Source organism: Leopardus geoffroyi, chromosome C3 (assembly GCF_018350155.1).
Source record: "Leopardus geoffroyi isolate Oge1 chromosome C3, O.geoffroyi_Oge1_pat1.0, whole genome shotgun sequence".
NCBI classification, from domain to species: domain Eukaryota; kingdom Metazoa; phylum Chordata; class Mammalia; order Carnivora; family Felidae; genus Leopardus; species Leopardus geoffroyi.
The window spans coordinates 106793492-106812754 of record NC_059338.1 but is presented as its reverse complement, the minus strand read 5'-3'; the positions used below and the strand labels follow the sequence as shown (position 1 = coordinate 106812754).

General features: G+C 40.4%; 1 protein-coding gene across 5 annotated transcripts; it reads right to left on the bottom strand.

Moving 5' to 3' along the window:
- Nucleotides 1-10512: 10512 nt before the first annotated feature.
- Nucleotides 10513-17994, bottom strand: ZNF706 (zinc finger protein 706). 5 transcript variants are annotated; one of them, XM_045454037.1, is made up of 4 exons: nucleotides 17970-17994; nucleotides 13571-13707; nucleotides 11521-11628; nucleotides 10513-10820 (listed from the first exon to the last, which is right to left on the bottom strand). In XM_045454037.1, the coding sequence occupies exons 2-3, from the start codon at nucleotides 13703-13705 to the stop codon at nucleotides 11533-11535; spliced, it is 231 nt and encodes a 76-aa protein (XP_045309993.1). In that variant the 5' UTR covers nucleotides 13706-13707; nucleotides 17970-17994; the 3' UTR covers nucleotides 10513-10820; nucleotides 11521-11532. The 5 variants fall into 5 exon arrangements, with proteins under 5 accessions (XP_045309993.1, XP_045309992.1, XP_045309991.1 ...); XM_045454036.1 differs by lacking the exon at nucleotides 17970-17994 and adding an exon at nucleotides 17673-17710; XM_045454035.1 differs by lacking the exon at nucleotides 17970-17994 and adding an exon at nucleotides 17384-17661.
- Between the last annotated feature and the right edge of the window lie 1269 nt (nucleotides 17995-19263).

The window sequence follows — 19263 nt, the reverse complement described above, 5'->3', positions numbered from 1 at the left end:
AAAATATTTATGTACTTTTGGGAGAACACAAGCAGGGGAAGGGTAGAGACAGGGGCAGAGGATCTGAAGCAGACTCTATGCTGACAGGCTGACAGCAGAGAGCCTGACGTGAGGCTCGAACTCACAAACTGTGAGATCATGACCTGAGATGAAGTTGGATGCTCAAGTGACTGAGCCACCCAGGTGCCCCAGTCAAGAATTTTTTTACTCACATAATTTTATAATTGAAGTTTGGAGTCCACGGACATGAAGAATAGTCCTGACTTAAACTATATATGTATTATTATATACCATTCACCAGGTGACAAAAATAAGCATTTTTTAAAAAGTTTACTTATTTTGAGAGAGAGTGAGTGAGTGGGGAAGGAGAGGGAGAGAAAGAATCCCAAGCAGGCTCCACATCTTCAGTGTGGAGCCCGATGTGGGGCTTGAACTCATGAACCATGAGATTGTGAGCTGAGCCAAATTCAAGAGCTGGACACTTAACCTACCCAGGTGCCCCCGAAAGAAACACTTCTAAACTAAGTTTGAGATCTAAGAGCCTATTAAAATACTGAACACAAATATACCCTATAGTTGGATGTACATCTCAAGTCCAAATGTGATAAAGACATACGGACACCTATCCTGACTCAACATTCTCCCCATGTAAAGCTTATAAACATCTGAGAAAGATGAGGACAGATTAAAGATCAAGTGGTTTTTATGTTAAAATAAGTCAATATAAGAGTTCTTCCCACTACTTTTTCTATTTCTCTCTTGACAAAACTCACTCAAAGTACAGAACTACCTACATAGCTCCTGCACTGTGCATGCCCTGGTATCATAGGATTATTGAATGAGAAGGGATCTTGGAATTGATTTACTTTACCTCCCTCCACGTGCTAGGAAGCCCTGCTGCGCTGTCCCAGACATGATCAGACAGCTGCCTTGCTAAGAACTTGAGGGAAGGGAAGCTCAGTCCATAACCAGTCATTCTGCTCCTGGGCCAGATCCAGCATTGTGACGATGTTTCTTACAGTCAGGTAATGACTTCCATGATCTTCCAGACCAGCCCCTAGAACAATCAACAACTTTCCAAGTGCCTCCCTTGCAAACATAGCTTCAAGTCTACTCAACATACTAAACCTCTTTTCCCACCGAATGGAATTTAGCCAAGCACTGTTCCATTTGAAAACACCAAAAACAAAGACACCAAGAATCAAACACCAATTTCACATGAAAACTGGCTATCAATGAATGAGGAACACTGTGTGTAATTATGTGTGTTCTCCTAAAGTAAGGCTGCATTCCCACCTTTTAAAGCAAGGAAATCCTATTTGAATCAAAATATGACTCAAAATGTGCCTATAACAAACACATTGGCTCTCACACCAAAAAAACAAAAAAACAAAAAAAAAAAAAGAAAGAAAATAAAAGACAGATTTCTGTCCATATTTTAGGCTCATACAATACGATTTTTATTAATCCTAATTGGACTTAACGTTTATTCCATTTAAACTAATTCTTGTTGGTGTCACTTTAGTGTTTCAGCCTAAAATCTTTCCGAACTGTAATTCTCTATTGGCTTCCCTCCATATTTTGCGGTACCTGCAAACTGCTAATACACACACACACATACACTTTAAACTGAACAAGACAGAGGTTTATGGAAGTTGATAGGTTGACAACATCTATTAAACGTATCAGTACAGAAGTTCAAAATTAGCTTAAGTCCACTTATATTACTCTGCCCTGATGAAATTAAGATGTATTACCAAGCTGTCCCTTGACTTCATGTTTTGTGTGCATTTCAAAAAAGAAAAACGACTTTGAAAACCATGAAGTATTCCACATGTACGGCACTGCCTATAACAAGCACTCGGTATGACTTTAGGAATCTAAAAAAAGGAAATCCAAAAAATTTTAAAAGTAACCTACAAAAGCAACAAGAACGACTTCTTACAATTCAGGGAATATTCCACTTAAAGGTAATGAACAGTTGCATACTCCATCATAAACATTCAAGTAGGCACATAACGAGACAATTCCTGGTTCCTAAGAATCCTAAGTAAGAACAGTATACATCGTGCTGGAAAAATAAAAGACTATTCCAAGTGGCTGAGAGCTAGAAAGAGTGATCCTAGGAGACTGGAGAGCTAGAAAGAGTGATCCTAGGCATCAGGAAAAGTTAGAGTTAGGACTTGAAAGAATGGAAGAGAAAGATGACACACTAGTTAAGAGACAGGAAAATCATGTGGACGCAGGGAAAGGGTAGTGAGAGTTACTCAAGGAACAGCATGGGATCAGACAGGGCAGCAGAAGGGGCTGGCAGGAAGTGCAGTGACCAGACTGCAGATGACTTGTCAGTCCCACAGCACGGGGGTATATTCATGTGGTGGGAACACCTGACAGCTTCAGAGGCGGGGATGTGGCTTGAACTGTGCTTCCAGAGAGTTTCTTACTGCAGGGAAAGTAAACGTAGTTGGGGGAAGAGATTAGAAAACTACACACAAAAACCAGTGCAGGTGAGGAAAAGGGGATTCACAATTAAAAGCTAATGTACGCAATTAATTACCCAGAGACTATGAGAAAATTTAAAATCCTATCCTTTCTTTGATATCCTCTTTTGTGCTTTATGAAAATCAAGACAGATCACCTATCTACATTTTTTAGAATAGCTTCTCATTGGTATTACTTTCCTAGAATGACAGTGCTTCAGGGGCGCCTGGGTGGCTCAGTCGGTTAAGCATCTGACTTTGGCTCAGGTCATGTTCTCACAGTCTGTGAATTCGAGCCCCACATCAGGCTCTGTGTGGACAGCTCAGAGCCTAGAGCCTGCTTCAGATTCTGTGTCTCCCTCTCTCTTCCCCTCCCCGGCTCATATTCTGTGTCTCACTCTGTCTCTCAAAAAATGAATAAATGTTAAAAAAAAAAAAAAAAAATTGAAGAATGACAGCGCTTCAGACTTACTGGCAAACTGCAAATTCCTACAGCCTTCTGAGTTGTGATTGACCAGGGCCAAGTGAAGACTCAGGGAAATCCTGTTCCCCATCAGGGCTCCATTATATTAGGTTTGTTTCCCTTTTACAAAATACATAGCAAGTAAACAGACATTGCTGAGGTAGTGCTCTCCAACACCCACTCCTTTTTACTGCTTTTCAGAAACCTAGAAACTTTTCGGAAAAATATCAGTTGAGTTGAGCCCTGAAGAATGGGTTGCATTTCCACAGGAAGAGACTGGAGTTAGAGGGGAAAAAAAGCTATTTCAGTAAGAAAAAACACAAGCAGAAGGGCGTGTGTGAGACGTATTACGTACTAACTTTTAGCAGAAGGAAGATAGTGGGAAGAGAGCTAAGTTCTTGAGCACCAACTGACTGCGTAAGAACTTGTATGTCATTTTCTCTTTAAGTTAGAACCATCCTTTGAGGTAGAGATTGGGTTCTGTGTTTCCTAATGTGACAAGATACGGTAGCTCGGAAGGGTGAAGTAACCTCTCCACATTCACTCAGCTGGGAAAAAGCAGAGGCGAATTTGAACCTTAATGCTGCCATTTTTCTTACTGGTCATTCAACTACCGCCTTAAATGTTTTACAACCTCCTATCCTAGTTGAGAAACCGTTCCTATTAGAAATATTCCTGGCTATTCAAAACAAGACTTAAATACAATCTCTTTTGTTACTATGAAAATCCATATACAGAAACATGAAATAACAGAACTTAACAAAATGCGGATCAGAAATAAGCTCTAGAAACATGAAAGTTTGTTTTCTTACTGCAACTTCCTGATTTGACCTAATGTACAAACTTAGTGGAATCTAAAAACATAAGAAAAAACACCGACTATAGCAAATCTACTGCATGGATCATTAAACAGCCACAAAAATGGCTTATACAAACTTTGTAACATGAAAAGACCCCACCTGTTATAATATTAAGTGACATGGAAAACATAATGTGCAAAAAGCAACTACATAAAACCCAACTTTACTATATTCTTCCAATTTCTGTACGCACTGAAGATGTTACTTTTGTAACGAAGCAGAACACAAAAAGGATCATGTAGAGATACACTGTAGTCTGGGACCATTTAGGGCCAAGCAAACATCTCAAAATACAGCTCTTTGGGCCCAGCTGTATCATTGCATTATAGCAGGACAAAATTTTTGCCTGTAAATCTGCATACATAATGAACTTGCATAATCAAGAGTGAAACCACAGACAGTATACTGTTAAAAAAAAAAAAAGTCCAAAAAGTTGTAAAAAGATCTCTATTAAAAATAAAAAGCACCAACAGAGTATTTGGTAAATATGAGTCTTCCTACCATTGTGTCACTCTCCTGCCCCCAAACCCTCAAAGTGTCCTGACAGCGTTGGGAGTAATTTGAACTATTTATTATGATGTGCACACATTGCAGTCTGTCCCCATTCTAATGACTGCTCCCTACTCCCACCCATGGGCTCAAAGGCTCTCATTCTCAAGCCTTATGCTCTGGCTGGCCTACTCACTTTCTTTCAAAGAAACTTTATGTACTTAAACTGAGCTTTTGCTCACTCAGCCACCCTCATTTGGACTCCCCCCATTTACTCCCACTCCTCCCCAGCTGACTCCCCGCCTTCCAGGCACAAATCAACCTCTCTAACCCACAAGTCTTCTCCCTTGTATATATTCCTGTAGAAGTTATTATTTATAAAACACACCACTTAACCCCATAGCCTAAAATTATGTAAAATGCATTTTAATTTCTAAAGATAAAGGACCTGTTTTTTTTTTTGATCTTTGCTTATCTTTCATGATAATAAATTACTTCTATATTATGCTTTACAGTTTATAAAGCAATTTCACATGTATTATTCTCAATAAATATCCTGGTGACTTAAAACAACCTCCTATTTAGTGGCCACATCTTGGTCTTTATTTATTTTTAAAGTTTATTTATTTTGAGAGAGCGCGAGCAGGCTCAGTGCAGAGCCTGATGCCGGGATTGATCCCACTGTTAGATCATGACCTGGGCTGAAATCAAAGTTGGACACTTTATCAACTGAGCCACTCAGGTGCCCCCAGATCTCGGTTTTTAAACACCATTCTCTAATAAAAGGACTCAGGACTCTGGAGAAATGGCTCATTTGAGGACCAGGGCAGAGAAAATACAAGATGAGCATGCAATTCTTATAGTAAAAAGTAAGGAAATGATCAAAAAAAGAGGGGGCATATGAAAGGGATACAGGTGCCAATCTGAAAGAGCTCTCACTGGCCAAAGCTGAACTAATTTGAGTAACAAAATAAATACTATCAAGAGTGCATATGGATAAATAACAGGAAGAACAAATCTTCCATATAGAAGAATTCCAAATAATACACATAGATACTCCCTTCCAGGAGGTGGAGCCAAATCCCCACTCACCTTAAGTTAAGGGCTGGACTTTGAAAAAAGGGAAAAAAAAAAAAAAAAATTTTACTTTCCAGTGGCGAAACCTAGCAGACAGCACCTTCACCATGAAGGCTAACATCACCCATGATGTCATGTGGGGATGATCGTCCCCCAGGATGCAACGAGAAGGGCACTTTATCTGTGGTCTTCCTCACTAAAACCTGGTACCCTAATGCAATCGTGAGAAAAACAAATCCGAACTGGGAACATTATTCAACATGCTGCCACACACCTCAAGTGTCAAGGTCATGAAAAACAAAGAGAAGACTGAGAATCCATTGTAGACCGCAAGAGACCAAGGAGGAATGCCAACTAAGTGCAATGTGGTATTCTGGACTGGATCTTTTAAGAAAAAAAAAAAAAAAAAAAATTAATAGACAAACTGGTAATGGTAATATAAATGGTAAAATACCAATGCTGGTTTCTTGGTTGTGATAAACACACCACAGTAATGTTTAAGATTGTAACAGGAGGATAAACTGATACTGGGCACGGGGATGAGAATGCCTTTATACTACACCTTTAAAACTTCCTGTATCAAAAATCACAAGCTTTGGGGCGCCTGGGTGGTGCAGTCGGTTAAGCATCCGACTTCAGCCAGGTCACGATCTCGCGGTCCGTGAGTTCGAGCCCCGCATCGGGCTCTGGGCTGATGGCTCAGAGCCTGGAGCCTGTTTCCGATTCTGTGTCTCCCTCTCTCTCTGCCCCTCCCCCGTTCATGCTCTGTCTCTCTCTGTCTCAAAAATAAATAAACGTTGAAAAAAAAAAAATTAAAAAAAAAAAAATCACAAGCTTTGCCTCAAGTGTTCACTGCTATTATTAGCCCAGGGGACACCTAACCTGCAGCCAAGACTGCAGGTCTCCCTTCCCTCCTCAGTAAAAATGTTCTGTACTAAGCAGCAGTACCTCTAATCCCAACTGGACGTTTTCCTTAAGTCCTTTGGGTGAAAAGATGATCAGAAAATAAGTCTGTGGGGCGCCTGGGTGGCCCAGTCGGTTAAGTGTCCGACTTCGGCTCAGGTCGTGATCTCGCGGTTCATGGATTCAAGCACTGCGTCGGGCTCTGGGCTGACAGTGCAGAGCCTGGAGCCTGTTTCGAATTCTGTGTCTCCCTCTCTCTCTGCCCCTCCCTTGCTCGTGCTGTGTCTCTCTCTCAAAAATAAACACTAAAAAAAAAAAATAAAGAAAGTCTGAACAACTCAGCACAAACAATATTAAGTTCATATGAATGCTTGTGAATAAAGGCATTTCAAGGTTTTGGAATCTAGTTCATTTGACCAGATATTTAAGTCTCAGTAGGATTTAAAAAACCAACCAACCAACAAACTTAAATAAAAATAGATGGAAAGACTTTAAAAGACAAAACCGAAGCAGTATGGGTGCCATAAGGTTTTTAAAAAAATGTACATTAAAAAAACCTTTTTTTTGATGTTTATTTATGCTTGAGAGACAGAGTGCGAGCGGGGGAGGGGCAGAGAGAGAAGAAGACACAGAATCCAAAGCAGGCTCCAGGCTCCAAGCTGTCAGCACAGAGCCTGATGCAGGGCTCGAACTCATGGACCGCAAGATCATGACCTGAGCCAAAGTCGGACACTAGACCGACTGAGCCACCCAGGTGCCCCAAAAATGTACATTTTTAAAAAAAAGACCTTGGTTGTTTGACAAGTGACCAATGAACTGCTCGACATGTGTAAATAAAAGGAGGTAATATTAAGATTTATAATGAAGAACCTTAATATCTAGTTTAAATTTGATATTTAGTACTAAATTAATATTTAAACCAAGACTATCTTTGGCAAACCAGGATGCATGGTCACCCTAACTGTAAATCTAATTTTGAGAAACACCGTTATATTCTTGTAGAGGAAATATTATGATGGCCTACTTACTAATTAAAATTTTAATAATACGGAATCCAAAAAGCAAGTCACACTTAGAATTTTCTAAGACTGAAGACAGTGACAAAGTAAGGTACTTATTTGCTCTACAAAAACCTAAGCTTACTAATGATATCACCTATAAAAACAATGATGGTGTATACATAAAAAATGATGAGAAAGTAATAGGATTTTAACATAATTACTTCACATTACAGATATGCCCATATGGACACAAATGATTAAAGTCTGGCTCCATATATGCAGATTTTAAATTTGGAGCCCTACTATGTACAAAAAATTGGAGAATGCCTATTCAAAACCAAAAATTAAAAAATCCACAAAGATGGTAACTCAGTAAAAAGCTTACCCAAAGAACATTTAAAATACAAGACATTTCAGTTCAATATGGTAATCTGCAACTAATGACAGGTTGAACTTTCATTAATAAAACATCTATTTTCTCAATAAAGTATATAGATGTTTTATTAAATCTATACATAGGAAGGGCTAAGGTTTTTCTGAAACATTTACAACAGATAAAATTAGGGAAGCCTGAAAGATTCCAGTAAACACAACCCCTAGTGTTAATCTTCATTTCTATACACTCAAAAAAGTATATGTCTGACTAAAATCAAACCAAACCAAAAACTCCCCAAAATGAAAATTCTAGCACAAATAAATAATTCAGATTAAATTTAAATATGATATTTTAGTTATAGTTTGGATAAAAGGCTTTGATATTAACTGCATTTTAAAACAGATAGAGCATATTCCACATACTAATAAAAATGAAACACAAGAATTCTTTTCGCCAAAATAGTAACATTGGAAATGTTATTGGAAATTTTATTCATGCTACATATAGCTCAAGTTTGCATTATGATGTGATTAACCAGCTATGCAGTAGCCTAATATAAAACCAAAGTGTTACCTCAAATTGGAGTCTGTGTCCTAAAGGACTTACCCATTCAATTTATTGACCTAAACATTTTTCATTTGAGTATTATTTTTATATTAATAGCCAATTACTTCTCCCTTCCAACAACTTACACTTACTCTACACAGGAAGGCTTCAGAATGACAACCTTTTCCTTTTCCCCTGTTAAGTATTCTGTACACCTAAAATAGACCAAACTTCAGGAAAAACAATGAGAAATGAAAGAAATCTCTTGCTGCCTTTAGAATGACTGAGCTCTACACTCAAGAGGCAACTGAGTTGAGAAATTAAAAAAAAAAAAAAAAAAAAAAAAAATGGGAAGAGGCAATATAAAAATCTCCTAGAATGTAGAAGAAATTAGACTAGTTTAGTTTTCTTTAATATCTTCTTTAATAAGACATTACAGCACACAACTGAGCCCCCAGTGTGTCAGTTAAACATGGGGATGTAGATCCATATGAAGTAGAATGAAACAAATTTAACCTTAACCCCATTCCTTTTGGCAATTAGTGGAAATACAGAATACAAACGGACCAATTCTCTCTCAGTGTCTCAGATTTCATAAAGTCTTTGAAGACACCATAAGTTTTATGATGAACTTTGCTGTGGTCTGTTAAAGAATCTTCAAATTAAATAATGAGGATGCTTAAGAATTTTAATTTTCCCCTTAGAGCAAATTTAACTCAAACATAATAAAGAAGGGATTGTAACTAATAATCCTTACATGAAGTATGAGAATCAATGTCTTATGCAAGACCAATGCAGCTATTTTCCTATCACTGAGATATAAAGTTAAATATGGTGTCTTCAGCTGCTTATAAAAAAGGGTTAAATACAAGAACGAAAAGCTTTTATTCTGAATTACAGCCAGTAAAACAAATGAAAAAAAAAAAAATAAAACCAAAACTTGTGAATGGTTTTTAAATGATTTGTTACTAAATGTAAACATACATATGGTCAAAGCACTTTTAAAAACCTTTAAATTGTAATTTAACCAGAACTTCTGTAATACCCACCACAAGCAATCAGGCAAATTCTAATGTTCTGGTAACCAACATATTAGGAAATAACAGATATTAAATCTGAACTTAGGAAATTACACGGAAAAAAAAGACTATTTTAAAGTAAGAACGTAACAGAAGTTGCTAAGAAACTATCACCACTGAAGCTTTTCCTCGTAAATATCTTATTTTAAACTTACAGTGAAGTCAAACAAGGTGGGCAGAATACGCACAGCTATGAAACAAATGCAGTGATGAATTACAGCAGAAAGAGGGAACGCGCTTTGTGACCCACAGGATCAGATTCGTGGCTCTAAGCAATTACCAGTAAATAGTTGAGTGTTCTTCCTATTATATTAACTTCAAATTTTAAACCGAGTTAAAGCAGTTTCACTAGTAAAGCTAATAGCTGACAAAAGCAAATTAGAAGGACCCTAAAATTAGTCTTCCTTAACTGGATGGGATATACCTCATCCATCGGAACCAACCCACTTCCCCATCCTTAGAGCCAAAAGAATGTGGACATTGGCCTATTTTAATACTTTTCTAGTTCAGACAAATCATACTGTACAGTCTTTGATTTCAGGAACCAGTACAAAGTAAACTTCTAAAACCAACCATTCACTTACAAACAAAAGGAGGGAGAAGGTTCTGGGAATTAACCCAGCAGCAAGTCATTCCAATCTTCCTATTAAGGAAAACCACTCATAAAATTGGCCAAATTATTAATAAATTCCATCAAATTTGGAGTTTTAATCTCAAATTAATGAACTTGAAGAATGGTGAAAGAATCCATAGGTGTAATTTATATAAGATAGATCTTTACCAGTTCACATGTGATCCATCAGGTTTGGTATTAAACGAAAGCTGGATTATTTCGTTACAGCATATACTTCAGAACCTATTCTTTCAGAAGGGCTCACTGAAAATCCAACCACATTAGGAATTTGTCAGTTATCTAGAGGGTATACCTGGCTGGCAGCTACAGCCAGGTCACACAGCAGGCTAAAATATTCCAACCTCAAACACAGGAAATGATCAGAGGGGGAAATGACACATGGTGGTAATATACTAAGGCAGCAGGTAAGTCATTCTTCACCTAGACCAGCAGCTGCCAATAAAACCATGAACGAGTCTGCTCCAATGTAACTAGCGAACCTGCCACTGAGCTGAGAAAGGGAGATAGGAACTGCGCTTGCAATTCTAGCTGACGAATTCATTAGATTTTTATAAGGCAAATAATGTGGAAGGTTAGAACAGAATTTCTAGAACCATTTATCCTGTGATGTTGTAAAATCAAAGTACTACTTTATTAAATGAGTTATTTTACACAATATGAACATCAATATAATTACAATTGTAAAAAAATTTTTTATAACAAGGATGGACTGATTTTCAGATTTCCAAATCAGAGTCAACTGTACATTTACACAGAATTGTCTTTGCATGAAGCCCAAAAGGGAACAGCATAAAAATGAGTGTTTCTGTAGCCCCTTTATTTTTGCTGATCAACAGTTTGTTAGAAAAGCAGCTGCAGGTTTGTTACCTAAGGTCTGAGACAGTAGAAGAGCCAAAGGTGTCGTGAATTCACCTATAAAACATAAATGGAATTTTCAGTGAATGTAAGCATTGCACAAATACCACTTATATGCATTTCAAATGTCTAAGAAGAATGCACCACATGCATAAGCTACCAAGTCATTCTGATGGATCTGTCAATGATTTTATACACAAATCTTTGATAAATTTACTTTAAAAAGGAAGTTATCTCACACCATCACCACCACTTAGGGAAAACAAAAACCACACAAAAAATGTAAACTGATTATTTTCAAGCCACTATCAAGTTTATACAGTGTAAGCCCACATTTTGCTACATATTTCAATGCATTCAGAAGCTCTGTTAAACACTCTAAAATACCTGCAACAAGGCACTCAGGAACATTGTTCTGCATCATTTCTGGGAGCAAGACCCTCAAATGCCTTTGTAATAGTTACTTTCTTTAGGCTGGTAAGTCTCTTCCATTCTTGGACCAGAGCTGGCCAGCATCACCTCAGCCCCCCATTTTGGGATACAGTAGGAAAAACTTGGGTGTTTCAAAGGCATTGAGAAGATCTGGTTTGGGAAAATGGGTTTTTAACAGTTGTGAAGGTAAACACTAACTTAAAAAAGGGGAAGCAATAAAATCTCAGCTAGAAAAAAGGTAGACATTAATTTCAGTTACAGAAGATAATTTTGCTCTCGTATACAACCTTGACGTTAACAAATGAAAAGACAAAAGGTCAACTACCTGTAAACAACTTTATGCCTGAACATCAGCCAATTCTGGAGGAAGTGGAGTCTTAGGATGCTTGCTTTCAAAGTGCTGCTTGAAGGTCTTAGGGTCTGGCATTTGTGTCTAATTTTAAAAAATGTGCAAAAAAAGAGTTAGACCTTATTCATGAAATAAAAATGTGTTAACTTTTCAAATCCTGAGCCTGCTCACGATAGACAATCGTCTCAAAATACTTTTAAGTTCCTGCAACTAGTGGCTGGCATATGAAAAAGGACCTTGTAACAAAGAAATTCCTAACATGTGACCATATTTCACATATGGAGAATAGGTGGGTTACATAAAGGATTCCGCTTGTTTCCGCTTGTTTAACAGGAAACAAGAGATAACATTTACTTAACACATTATGCTAAGCAGGTTACCTGAATTCTCATAGGACCTTCCCAGTAATCTTAAATTAGTTCCTACTATTATTCCTCATTTCACGTAAGAAACTAAAACCTAGAGTGTAATTTGTCCAAGACCTGTTTCAACCTCATACTGTACTTCAGTTCTCAAATGTTACACTACACCAACTTCCCTAGGCAAGGACCTTCAGTAATTTATTCTCTTGCTCAGGCAGTTAAACAAAACATGAAATACAAGTTTTGGCTATTTTGGCTATTTTTGGGAGTTTAAAGAGGTGAACTACTCTAGGTCTTTTATTATTTTTTAAAACTTGATTTACTTATTTAGTGTGTGTGTGTGTGTGTGTGTGTGTGTGTATGGGGGGGGGAGGGAGGGAGGGGCGCGTGCAATCGGGGTAGGGGCAGAGAGAGAATTCCAAGCAGGCTCTGTGCTGTCAGCAAAGAGCCCACTGCAGGGCTCAATCCCACTCAGGAGCGGAGATCAAGAGTCAGATGTTTGAGCCACACAGGCACCCCTACTGTAGTACTTTCAAATCGAAGCATTTACTCATCAGTAATTTAATGAAATTTACTTTTACCCTCTTTCCAAAGAGAATTTAAAGTTGCTCAATTGCATTATTTTCAGTGTCTCAAAGCTCAGTATGAACAAGATACTTAATGTAATAGGTTTCCTCTCTTAACAAGAACTTTCATGTAGTTAGAAACTTCAATTTCATCAGTAATGCCTTCAGATGATAAACTGTAGTTTTGGAATCATGTCTTCCCAAGATCCCTTCCCACAACCCTACCAAGGTGTGGGGCTTTGGAAAAAAATACATATACATATGTATACATGCATATGTACTGGACCACCGTCACTATGTATTTTTCCTTTGGCACTTCTATTCACGAACTTCAAAGGTGCTGAGCTTAAACAAAAAAGCAAGAAAGAAACTGGCTTGGAACTGAAGAAAAACTTCTTTGAAAGGAAGTGTGGTATGGTGGCCTGGAGGGTGGGCTCAGGAACTAGACTGCCCAGCTTCAGATCCCAGCTCTTCTCTGTACTAGCTGGGTGACCCTGCATGAGTTATTTAATCCCCATGGCTCAGTTTACTCTTCTGTAAAATGAGAATAATAAAAGTCTTTTATCTCATAGGGTGATTTTGGGGATTAATGGGCTCATACGTGTAGAACACCAGATAAGCACTCAATAGTTGTTATGACTACTCTTCAAATCTAATAAAACATATGAATTCTAGGAAAGGCCCTAACATAAAAATACTCCGTAGAGTTTTGCAGACCTAAGAATTTAGTAAAGAAAAAAGACAATTACATAACCAGGGGTATACTTGTGTCTCGTACAGCTCTAAACTAAGAATGTAGATCTGACTTCTTACAAAGTTCAAAGTGTAGTATCTGCCCTGAAGAAGACATCTTTATTCTTCACGAGGAAAAGGACTTTGCTTTGTTCACTCCCTTCCCCCAACACCTAGAGAACTGTGCCTGGCCACAGGAGCCATTCAAAAAAATATTTATGGAAGAGACAACTGAAGATGGAAACCTAAAATAAGCAGCTCTCCAATCTATCTATTTTGCCATGGCTGCAAAACTTTAACCTCGATACAGCAACGTCTAAGCAAAGAACTGTCCACAGGAGGGTTATGCCGTCCCACTCCCCTTACCCTACAGACAGTGCAGGTATATATTAAGGCAGCTTTGGCAGCAGCCTTTTGGTCATGTCCTTGTTTCTTCTTTTGTCCAGCTTGCTTTTTGGCATTTTTCTGCTGCGACTGAATCTTCTGCTGTCCACGAGCCATATCTAAAAACAGAAGTTGAGGCATTAGAGTGATTAATACCGAGTAATCGAAGTATGGTAATGCTCTCAAGAGTGGAAGACTTAAGTTTTATAGAGCTGTCAGTCAAAATATATGGGTTTTCAAATTCTCACATACAATGCTACTAGAGAATAAATTAGTACAACCACTGTCGAAAACTGTTTTGGTGTACTCTATAAACCTAATAGTTCCACTCCCGATATAAATGCAAATGTACATATACACCCAACAGAAATGTTGCATTTCCCAACAGAAATGCAAATGTACATATCCACCCAAAGGCAGTACTAGAATGTCCAGAGTACTTGTTTCCAAAACTGGAAACAATGCAAATTCCAGTTAATAATAAAATGGATACATAATTTGTGGTATACTTATCAATGGAATACTACCTGCATTCAAAAAGAAAAAACTATGGTTACAAGTAACAACAGGGTTGTATCCAGTGTTAAAGAAAAGAAGCCAGACACAACATATGGATTGTACAGTTCAAAACAGGCAAAGCTAATCTAGGAGGTGGTGACTGGGAAAAAAGGGCATGGGGGGCAGTTGATATGTTCTATCTCTCGATCAGGGTAATGGTTATATAGGTGTGTTTACTTGTAAAAACTCACTGAGCTGTACATCTAAGATCTGTACGCTTTGCCGTACGTAACCTTCAAAACTTTACCAAAAAAGTTTAGCACTCTTCCCCAAGCAATTGCTTGATCACTTTGCAAAGGTACTTTCCCTTTCTAGTATTAACTGTCATGAATTAAGATTCTTACAATTTAAGAGAAATTAGAGCTGTCATCTAAATTTCTGAAGGAGATCCTAAGAGCAATGGGAACTGTTCTCCTAAATACTCAGGTTACATAAAACCACTATGCTATTCTAAATCTTTCTAAACAATTGATCTTTGCAGGATTGCTGGAGAAATTACTAAATAAGATTAAATTAGTTCCCAATTGAGAGAATAAACCTTGTAAAAAGGGTAAAGGTACCTTTACAAAAATGAAAGGTACCACTTTTTACTACTGATAGTCTGAAATGAAGCTAAATGGGTTAAAAATAAATGTCACTGAAAAAGTTACTTTTACTTTTTCATTAAATTTAAGTCTTCTTGGAGCACCTGGGTGGCTGTTGGTTGATTCTTGATTTCAGCTCAGGTCAGGATCTCACGGTTATTGAGTTCAAGCCCCACACTGTCAGTACAGAGCCTGCTTGGGATTCTCTCTCTCCCTCCCCTGCTCTTGCTCGCTCTTCAAATAAGCTTATAAAACAAAAACAAAAAAACAACAACAAAAAAAGAAGAACTGCAGAAACTTAAAAAAAAAAAATTAAAGTCTTCTCAAACCAAGAAACAGACTCTTAACTATAAAGACCTGATGGTTATCAGAGGTGGGTAGGGGGATGGGTGAAAATAGGTGATGGGGATTAAGGAATACACTCATCATGATGAGCATTGAGTAATGTATAGAATTATTGAATCACTAATATTGTACACCTGAAATTAATGTAACACTACATGTTAACTCTACTGGAATTAAAATAAAAACTTAATAAAAAAAACATTAAAGTCTTCTTTTGGACAACACACGTTAAACCTGCTCATAAAGGGCCTATGAGCCCCAGCTACCTTTTAAATATATTGAAATTGGGTCCTAAGTAGAATTCCTATGTATAGCTTTGACTAGCAATGCAATTAAGTTTTAAACTTCTAAATCACTGCAGGGCATGAACATAACATGGACCTACATCACCTTTAACCAGAAAACAGTACTGGCTTTTTCTGACTGGGATCCTAATTAGTTAATAAATATAAAATCAAAGCATTTCATAGAAGCACATGAGGTTCTCCCCAAAAAAGGAAAAAGGGAAACTGAATACATAAATACACTGCTTGGACAAGTTCCCACTAGTATTTAACACTGAACTGAAAGTCAAGTAAAATATAGAAGAGACTCAATGCTTTTCTAAAAAGCCAGCTATTTTAAGAAACTACAAAAATTTTTAGTATACTAGCCTAATGTAAGAACCCCGTTCCCATATAATGGTAAATATTACCAGATGTGTTAGTCCTTGAACACCAAACTTCCATTTTCACTTTTCAAAAGCCAAATATTTATTATTTCCAAGCCAAACGGAATGATTTTAAGTATATTTAAGTACAAATGTTATGGCAGCATATCAAACCTGTTCCCACAGAAACCGTTTTAGATACTTGAGTATGATGTGGATGGTAACAGGTATGCAATCTTTATGCGTCCCAGTCTATTATAACATCTTGTATCAGTACCTTATGTTAGAATACTTCAGTCCTCTCAGGCTTCTGAACTCTTCTACACAATGTCTGCCACGCATGCTAACACTGATTTTGCGGGTAACCTCAATTGTTTTAATGCCACTAATTCCAGAAATTTCTTTGATAATTACAAGATATTAGCTATTCTGATACCATTTTCAGGCAGTGCTCTGTACAATGTCATGAGATGAATATTATTTTTAACTTTTCCACCTAGGACTTCTCCTAAAATATAACATTACACAACAGATTTAACCTATTTTCCATTGTCATCTAAAGTAGTAAATAAAACCATAAAAGCTTTGATAAGTAAAGACTGTTGTCGCTTGTTCTTATTTTTAAAACCGAAAACTGAACACCCGGTAAAGGAAATCGAATCAACAGTCTAAATGCGTGGGGTAGGCCCCTAACTTCCAACAACTCACTGCATTAATTTCCTTTCTGAAAGCAGAAATGCAAACGAACAAGCCACCTGCTTTTGGACAGCTCAACTTAAGAAATGCTCTCAAGCCAAATCGAATTTTCTACAAAATCTTAAGCACAACTTCTTAATTACATACGACAAACTCAGGGGCAACAAGTCACTTACAAATACCTTAAACGCAGATTTTTAATGTTACTCTTATTTACTGCAATTTTCCGAGAGGGCTGCAAAGAGGGAAGTAGAACGAATAAAGAGTTGTTCTAAAATGAAGAGCTTTTACAGGAGGCAACAAGTAAGGAGTGCCCCCTAAGATCCTCTTAAAACCCAAACAACTGAGTAAGAAAAGATTTTTCGATCCAGGAAGTAGGATCATTCTCCATAACCATCTGAAACGAAGAGGCCCAGGCAGTGATCAACATCCTGACCCCCACGTTTTAACTACATCCGTTCACCGAGGGTAGAGAAAAGCACCAGGAGTAAGGTCTATCTCACCCAACACTTAACAGACCCCAGCTGCAGCCCGGCCCACCTTCCTTCCCAACCGGCCTCTCCCGCCTCGGGGAGCTCCTTCCCCGGTCCGGCCACACAGCCCCCACCTACCCGCCACTCCGCACAGATTCCGGCCCGAGACGCGCCTCCCCGAGGCTTTGGCCGCCCCAAACCCGGCCCCTTCGGCCACGGGGAGCCCGGGCCTCGAGAAACCGACCAGCTGCTGTCGCCAAGGGGTAAGGTTACCGCTCCGCTCCGCGGCCTGCAACCCGGCCACCTGCAGGGCCTGGCAGGCGCCCGAGCTCTCCCTCCTGCCCGCGGCCCGCGCTGGGACAGGACGGGCCGCCGCCTGGGAGACGGGGAGGCCGGCGGCCCCTCGCGACCCGCGGCGACCCCGCCGCCGGGCCCCCACCCCGGCTCCCGGACGTCCTGCGGCGTCAGCGCCGCCCCCACTGCCGCTCACCCGGGCCGGGACAGTCTTGCGTCGGAGAGACCGCGCAGCGCGAGAGGGCCGGGGGAGGTGGCCGGAGGGAGAGCAAGGGGGAGCGCGCCCAGCACCGCTTCGGCCTCCTCCACCCGCCAAGGAGGGGAAAGAGGAGAGCGGAGAGCACAACAGCCCGCGCCTCGAACCCGCCGCCGCGCGCGCCCGCCGCCGCCTCAGCCTCGGGGGAGGCCACTACGCTCGTGCCCGCGCACGCCGCGCAGCTCTCCCAGTCGCCCCAGCGCCCGCCCGCTTTTCGCCGCCCACTCGCCTTCCTGCTGCGGCCACCTCCCCCGCCCCTCCTCTGCTCGCACGCCTGCGCCCTTTCCGGTCGCGCAGGCCAATGGCAGCGCGCCCCTATTACATAAGCGCCAGGGGGCGGGGCCTGGCGGCGCCGGCGACCCCTGCGAGACGGGAACTGCAGGGGACGTCGCCCTCTGTCCCCGGCGCCCCTCCTCTCCCGCGTGCGCTATCTAGGCGGCTTCAGCCGGCGCCGCGCCGCGTGTTCGCTGTCCTGCTGGGTGACGGCCCGCGGCGTGTTTCACAAGTCGCTCGCTAGCACACTCACTCGGGCGGCGGCCAGCCTCGGCCCCCGCGGCCCTTCGCCCTCGCCTCCCGCCTCGCCGGCGCCCTGCTATGCTGTGGCTCCGGGGACTGGCCGGGAGAGGTGCGCCAGCGCCGCGGCGGCGTGGGACACCGGGCAGCCCGCCACCCGGACGCACCGCCGCCCTCGCCCCCAGTGCGGCCCGTGGGCCCGGCAGCTCCTAATGGGGACGCGGCCTTTGTTCTCTCATCGGGCCTCCCTTTACCGCGTTCCCACGGAAACCCCGGTTATTTATTTATTTATTTATTTATTTTACCAATCTGAGGTTTTTAGGGAGTTGAGGATTCCAGCCTCAGTGTTGCTGGCTAGGGCTCCCTGATCGGATTAGCGGACTACTAACTATACAGAGTTGCTAATATTTGGGGAAATGGCTAAATTGCGTTGGTTTGGTTTCTCTTGATTTATAGGCCACAACAGCCAACTTCCAGTATCTGATTAAGAGCGATTGCGATTGTAACGATTATTGTATCTGCTGATTATCTGGAAAGGGCATTTTAGACATTGGCTTTATTCTCTCGTGCACCCCCCCCCCCCCTTGTTGGTTTCTAATTAGATTTATTCGTAACAAGGAAAAGGGAGGCTTTTGCATTTGACCCAGTCACCTTGCCCATAGCCTCCACTCTCCCAAATTTGCCTGTAAGTGCGCAGGAGTTGCTAGTTTAATATAACTACATCCCAGGTTAGCTGGACTGGGATACAGATATTACAACTGAACTGTTTAAAATAACCAGGAAAGGGGCGCCTGGGTGGCTCAGTCGCTTAAGCCTCCGACTTGAGCTCAGGTCATGATCCCACAGTTTGTAAATTCAAGCCCTTCGTCAGGCTTTGTGCTGACAGCTCAGAGGCTGTAGCCTGCTTGGTATTCTGTGTCTCCTCCTCTCTCTGTCCCTCCCATGCTCTTGCTCTGTCTCTCAATAATGTTTAAAAAAATTTTTTTTTAATATCTCTTTAGTTTTCAGTTGTAAGCTAATTTTCATCACCACATGCCCAAATAGATACTGACCAAAGGAACTGGAGGTGTCTAGAGAAACCAAAACTTGGCATATCATGAAGCTCTAGCTTAATCAATATTTACCATAACCATAATAACTGTATTAACCTGTCTACTAGAAGGGGATTGTGGTATTTGGAGAACCTAGAGACAGGAAATCCAAAGAGTTGTGTTTGGCCATGAATCAGAGTGGGCAGTGGAAAGGGACAGCGAAATTTGGCCAGCTAAGATAAGTCGTCTTAACTAGAGAGGTGATTTTTGCTGTGA